A 7487-nucleotide genomic window follows, 5' to 3' on the forward strand; every position below is an offset into this window, starting at 1 on the left:
AACCGGACTTCCTGGATGTGATTATGGCGAACAGAGAAGGAGAGGATGGGGAGACCATCACGGATGTAAACATCAAGGCGCTCGTCTTTGTATGTCCTCCTCCCCAATTTGCTCTTTCGCTTACTCCACCTATTAGTTTTGTTGGGGTTATACCTTTCGCAACATCGACCATTAGATCCCACCGTGCCCAGCTCTCAAAGCACTCTGCACTTTTCATCCATTTGCAATGCGTGGGTCTCAAAGCCACCCAAGATCTCATGTCCAATTATTGCTTGGACCAGGTCCACTGGACCACCCTAAATCCCACGGTGGACGACACGCCACATTACCCCCTGTATTTCACCAATTCCCGATTGCGCGTTATCCACCGTGCATATGCTCCGAGATGCACCCCGTCCACTTGGACCTGGTCCATGCAATAATTTTTTCTCAGATCTAATGGTGGATTTCCACGAAGGAAGGTCGTGCGACAGATAGAACCCCGGTCCATCCGGATAATATCTAGTCTGGCCGAATCCGGAACACGACAGTCCAGTTGATGCATCGCGGGACCGCCATGATTCATCGAGGCTCATGTGTGCTGCAGGGACCAATTCCCATGTATATGATGAGCCTCACATGATAGCTGTCTCACAGTACATTGGATGGCTCTGATTGGGGAATCTCATCCTCCAATGTGGGTCTACTAGGGTATATCTGGAATTTTGCCAATATTGGTGCAATAGTCGTTGCGAGGAATACGGATGAGAGGTGATGGAAGTAGACACATGCTTTAAGCTGTCCGTTAGCGCACGGAAAATGTTCCTTGGGATAAATGATGCTGGCTTGGGAACAACTCGCTAAAATATGTTAATTGCACCGACTTAGGCAAATTCTCTCAAATCATGTGGCCAAAGAAATTTTCATGTGCACAAAATAGGAGATTCACCAATCGATAGTGGTTTTTGAAACTCCATCCTTAGTGAAACATTGTCATTTATTTAATTACCCCCATTTGCACTCTATAGTCGCCTTTCTTTAACAAAAATACATCCAAACTAGTTCATTTCTTAGTTTGTTTATAAGGAAAAAAATCAAGACGGTGTCTATTCAAAACTGAGGGTAATTTATTAGATTTGAGTCACGATTATCAATATCCCTCTTAGGTGAAATCAATGCTTTCTCTCACAAACGTGACGCATGCTAACTTTTGGTTCTTTTGAATTGGATATAGATTGTTAATGTTAATCTTTTTGGTAGGGTCACCAAATGGTAGATTGGCACATCTATTGATTTGACTATGCAACTGCCGGCCATCTGTTCCATGATAATTGCTTTCATGGCACATATCATGTTGTCCGTATATGAAATATTTAGGAGGTGCGTGAGGAATGATGTATTTTTTGCTCTTATGTTTCTATCTTTCCCGATAGCACTCATCTATTCACAAAAAAAGTCATCTGGGAGAAAGCAAATGGCAAATACCTATGTTCAAATCGAGGTATTTTCAATGATAAACTTCCTGAATTCCCACAAATTTATATACACAAACATGTAAATATATCAGTAATTTAAATATCATAGTTCTTGATGGAATCACAACAATCCATCAAACAAATTTTATTTTATTTTATCTAAATCTTACCTTTTTTCTGCTTTTTTTCCATACTTTCCTTATATCATAGTTCTTTTGCTAGGCTTATTTATTATCTAAAATTTCCCACTCACATGTATGACAAGTGTCAAATAGCTATCTTTATTAAAATAAATTGTTCTTAGATCGGAAATCTCAAGTGTATATTCCATGAAAAATATTAGATAGGCTACACTGCAAGTTATAATTTATTTTGTAAAAGCACAAAATAATTTTGAATACGTAGAGCATAACTACTATATACTTATAGGATAAAATTGCTCTCTCGCAGCCATTTAACCACTGCAGATTTGTCTTTCTGCGCAAATTACTACATGCTTATTTAACAAAATCACTGTAAAATTTCATGAAATAATGACGATGTCAAATAACTAAAAAATTGGCTGCTCCATATGTGCTCACTTTGTATTCTGGCCGTATGATGCATGTAGGACAGATCTTATTCACAGGCATTATATATGTGCACTACAAATATTTATATTTGACAGCAAGATGATATATGTGTGACGTTTCAGCTTTCCATTAATTTGTAAGTGAATGACGAGAATGAGCCATCAAGTTTTATTCATTGAATTGTAGGTAAAATATCGTCGACCTCTATTCTTCGAACATTTCTTTTGCCGTACATCATTTGCTAAATAACTAGAAAATTGGCTGCTGCATACGTGGGCACTTTGTAGTGGCTGGCCGTTTGATGCATGTAGGACATGCAGGTCTTGCATACATTATATATGTTTACAGTGCAAGAATTATACTGCAAATATTTATATTTGACAGCAGCATGATGTGTGCGTGACGCTTCCGCTTTCTTAGTTTGCAAGTGAACGATGAGAAAGTACAGCCCATCAACCTTTATTCGTTGAATTGCAAGTGAACGATCACCGAACCGTCATACATTTCTTTTGTCATACACCATTTGCTCCATTTTCGTTAAATATTGAGCCAACGCTATCCCAATTGCACCCTGAAATGGATGGATTACTGGTGCGGACATGCAACTAATCAACAATATTTCCCATATCCAAAATTTTATTTGGTGCGTGATATCTACGTTCCAACTACCACCCTTGTCTAATTCAACCGTGGTGACGTGCAAATTAGCCACGTTTTTGGAACAAAACGTTTTAGGAAACTTCTATTTTTTCCAATTAGAGAACAAAAACACATTAATTTGGAACATAGCCACTTCCAAAATCAATATGCATGATGCAAACTAATACACAAATATATATATATATATATATTCTTCTCTGACAGGATCTGTTCACCGCCGGCACAGACACATCCTCCATCATCATCGAATGGGCCATGGCCGAAATGCTCAAGAACCCCAACATCCTGAGGCGTGCACAAGCCGAGATGGACGGAGTCATCGGCCGCGAGCGCAAACTGGAAGAGTCCGACATACCCAAGCTCCCATATCTTCAAGCAATATGCAAAGAAGCGCTCAGGATGCACCCTTCCACCCCTCTCAGCCTCCCCCACTTCTCCTTCGACCCATGCGAGGTCGACGGCTATTCCATTCCTGGAAACACCCGTCTCCTTGTCAACATCTGGGCTATTGGCAGAAACCCCGACGTGTGGGAGGATCCCCTCGAATTCAAACCGGAGAGGTTCCTAAGCGGCAAGAAGGCGGAGATAGACCCGCAAGGCAACTACTTCGAACTCATACCATTTGGAGCCGGGAGAAGGATTTGTGCCGGCAAACTGGTGGGAATGGTGTTCGTCCACTATATGCTAGGCACGTTGCTGCACTCCTTCGACTGGAGGCTTCCCGAAGGACAGGAGCTTAACATGGACGAGAAGTTTGGCCTGGCTCTCCCTAAGGCCGTCCCTCTCAAAGCCTTTGTGAGTCCCCGGTTGGCACCAGCGGCCTATCTGTGAAGTACCGTGTTTCAATATGCTTGGGTGGTTGTTTACCTATGCGTTTAATTTTTGCTTTATGTCAAAGTGATTTCATAAACTCAGATAATAAATGGATTAGGAAGCACATCTATATATGTGTATGATAAAGCCGCCAATATGGCGGCAGGACGTACGTCGTTAGTAGCGCTTTCAATGTGAGATGAGTACCATACCTTACTTTATTGTAACTCAAATGAAAGGTAACACCTACTGCAATATCTGAAATTCCGATTCACTGCGATGCCTTTATTTTACTTAAAATTTATTTTTAATACTAATCCATTTTAGTTAGGTTGAGCCTTGGATATAATATATTAAACTTTGTTTTCTTTTTTCGGTAGGAATATATTAAACTTTGTTATTTAGTTGTATAGTGACGTACATTTCATTCTTTAACAGGTGATGTTGATTTTTTTTTTTTTTTTGGGTTTAGTGAGAGAGAGCATGTGGCTTTATTAACAGGGGAAGAGAGTTACATAAGCAAGAGTTAGAAGAATTTTAAAAAGATCTCTGTCTTCGTGAAAGGGAGCAGTATAATTATTTTAGCTCTTCTTCTCTTTTGAGCAATTATTTTTCTCTCACATTTTTTTCACTATTTTTATTTTATTTAATTGGTGTTTATTCTGAATTTGCGAGCCAACACATTTGATCTACTCTATGTAGCAAGTCTTTCCATTATTGATAGGTGATGGTTCCTATAAGAAAGTATGCTATGGATTTGTCTCAGTTCATTCGAGAGTTTGTTGCCGCTCTTTCTATTCCGTTCCATTTTGGATGAATTGGAAAACTAGGGACCTCAGGGAACTTCATTAGCTGGTGGGGGACATATCCTTTCCACAAAAATATCTAAAATTAGAATTCTACTGGCGCTTTAATTTCAGATATTTTTGTAGAAAAGGCATGCCCTCCGCTAACACAGATGCCAAGCTCTAGACAAGAACTTTGGACAATGTCGAGAAAAGATTTGCCTAAGAGTATTCATGAGGTAGCATTTTATTGCTTAGTATCAATAATCCGCTGGTGTTCATATACAGAATGAAATGGATGATTGATATTTCAGTTCCAAGCAAACTCTTAAAGTAGAATCTGAAGCAATGCATTTACTGTTGGCAATTTTTCCATGGATTGTAAGGTTATGATGGCACAACGGAAGTATGAATTTCAAAATTTTAACATGAAATCCTAACCATCAAACCCTAATCTAAGACTTCTGTGATGATTAACAATCATATAAAAATATTTGCATAACATTAAAGGAGGTACAGAAGAATACCTGTAGCACTATATCCAAATTTTGATAGAGCTTTCACGAGATGCCCAAGTGTTTGCCCTCCAATGGTGATCCACACAGGATCTTGATTAAGACTTTCACTCTTTAACTTAGTTCCTCCTACTGAATTTTTTTTCAAAGAATTCTTTCGGACAGCACAATCCCTGGCCTTTCCTTCCTTTCCTCTTAGCCTTTTCTTTCTCTACCTTTTTTATCTCCTTGTCTTCCTTAATTCTCTTCCTAAGTCCTTGTCCTAAAATCAGACTTATCCTTACTATTTTGGACTTATCCTAAAAAAAAAGAAACTAATTAGACAATAGGGAGAGTATATAAGAAAGAAGAGATTGGATTGAATGATCTGATACCTGACGCACCATCCTATTTATATTTGAAGAGCAGTCGCATATCAGATCATCTCGTGTCTTTCCCATTAGATTTCTCATGCCTATCCATAGGATCTCATGCCCATCTGATGATCTCATGCTCTGTTGAAAATTCTACGACCACATGGCAAACAACGGGAATTAACTAAGAGATGCTTTGCATAGAAGGACTCTTCAAAAAATAATTCCTGATGTTTCTCCGATGTATTGCAAAGCTTCAACTTCTGTGCCTACTTAATCCAATGGATGAAAATCCATCTGATGGCTATCCAATGGCCTATAAAGGAGGTGTCCAACTAGAATTGGCATGGAGGAAAAAAAAGCATGCAATGGTATTGAGAGTCGATAACTACTTGGACTCTAAGTCTAAGTTACGCATGGATTAATATGGGCAGCTAGGTTAGATCAAGTTAAACTTGATTTCAAACTTATCCAATCATCCAAACCTCTGATTACTAACTAGATGTCCACACCCAAGACTAAATTTGCATGGAATAAATTGGATAAAGGCTAGGAAGGGTTTGTTGGAAAAGGTACAGGGTTTGATGCATGAATTTCAAAATTTTTTGAAATATAATACAGTGGAACATGTAAATTAAATAATTTAATCTTCAAATGCATGTAATCAAATTACTAAACCTTACAATTAGGACCTATAACATGTCATATTGCATTTATAAATTAGAAAATAAAAAATTTGGTATTGATCAAATCAATACCCTAGATCTGAAACAGTTTCAGATCTAAAACTTAGATCATATTTAGATAAAAGAAGAGATCAGATCTCTTACCTTCATGCGGGTCGAGAACTTCACGATTATTTTTCTTTATTATCTTTGGAGCCGCACACGCGTCCGACCTCTATAGGTGATCCACAAGAGGCTGCAACAAAATTGAAGGTTCGTCGAACAAAAATTCGCTCGAAGTGCTAGCTTCTTGCAAATCCCTCCGGATGGTTAATCTAAAAAATATTCTTCGGATCTCTTGGATATTTCAAGAGATGAAGAATATGAGGAGGAATAAAGAAGAAGTCAAACTTTTTGACCTTCCTAAAATCAAAATTAATATTTAATAGAAAAAGATCATAAGAGAAGACAGATCTTCTCCTTCAGTACATCAACAATTGATATCCTGAAAATATCTCTATGCTAGGACTTGAGAAGACCTTCTTCTCTTGATATTTTTTTAGTTTCTAGATCTTATGATATCTGATTTTTCTCATAAAAAAATCTCATGATTTATGGAGAAGAAGGATTCTAAAAGAAACCTTAAGAAAAGACCTTTTCTTCTTCTTCTTCCATCAGAACATGATCATATCATGTCCAAAATAAGATCACCATGCTCCAACTCTTTAGAGCATGAATTCACCATGCCATCCCTCTTTCTCTTTCAAATTTTTTATCATATAAAAAAATATAAAATAAAGAGATATTAATATGAAAGAAAAAATAATAAGAGAAGACAATCTTCTCTCTTACCTTTCTCTTTACAAGACATCAACCTTTGATCTCTTGATTGAAGAATTTCCTCCAAGGATTTTGGCACCTCAAACCACCCATATTATCTTTCTTTCTCTCTCATATTTTTATCACATAAAAATACAAAAACAAAGAGAGAAAAAAATATGAAAGAAAACCAACAAGAGAAGACAATCTTCTCTCTTACCTTTCTTCTCTACAAGACATCAACTTTTGATCTCTTGTTAGAGGACTCTCTTCCATGGATTTTGGTGCCTCAAACCTCCCAGGTCTTTCTCATTCTCCTCTGGTAATTCTCTCAATTTTTCATGAATTTTTTGACTCCTATATCATGGCATATGGGGTGGCCTACTTTTTTATGGCAGACTAGGTCATAAGACCTAATCTAACATGAAGTCCTTGGGGCGTCCAACTCTTGGATGCCTCCTATCTCATTTATTTCATAGATAGCATGAAAATAACCACAAAATAGGCAATAAAAAGAAAGATAAACATGGAGGAAGTTGGTGCAAGAGAGGAAGGGAAGAGTCCTTGTGAAGAGGGACTCTTTCAAAAGGAGAAATAGGTTAAACCACTTTCCATAATGAACCAAATTAATTTTTATATTGAACCAGATCAAATTTGATTCAAATCTCTAAAATAAGTAGTGTGAGATTATTTCTCTTAGATGTGAAAATCATAAAAAAATTATCTAAAATTAATTAGTGGGCGTGGGCTTTGATTTTCTTAGGTGGTGCAAGAGAAGATGGAATCCTAGTCTAACTAGGATTCTTATTTAGATTAGGTCAAATACTTTGAACCCAATTTAAATTAATTAC

The 7487-nt window shown here is 37.5% G+C and overlaps 1 protein-coding gene across 1 annotated transcript in view; it reads left to right on the top strand.

Annotated features, from left to right (window-relative positions):
- LOC105036168 (flavonoid 3',5'-hydroxylase 1) overlaps positions 1-3754 on the top strand; it is a 4719-nt gene extending 965 nt beyond the window's left edge. The window contains exons 1-2 of the mRNA XM_010911919.4: positions 1-89; positions 2891-3754. The exon at positions 1-89 is cut by the window's left edge and continues 965 nt beyond it. Of these exons, the coding sequence (XP_010910221.1) occupies positions 1-89; positions 2891-3517 (716 nt within the window). The 3' untranslated portion in view covers positions 3518-3754. The remainder of the gene's footprint in view (positions 90-2890) is intronic.
- Positions 3755-7487: the final 3733 nt, after the last annotated feature.

The sequence above is a fragment of the Elaeis guineensis genome, chromosome 1, assembly GCF_000442705.2.
Source record: "Elaeis guineensis isolate ETL-2024a chromosome 1, EG11, whole genome shotgun sequence".
Taxonomy (NCBI): Eukaryota; Viridiplantae; Streptophyta; class Magnoliopsida; order Arecales; family Arecaceae; genus Elaeis; species Elaeis guineensis.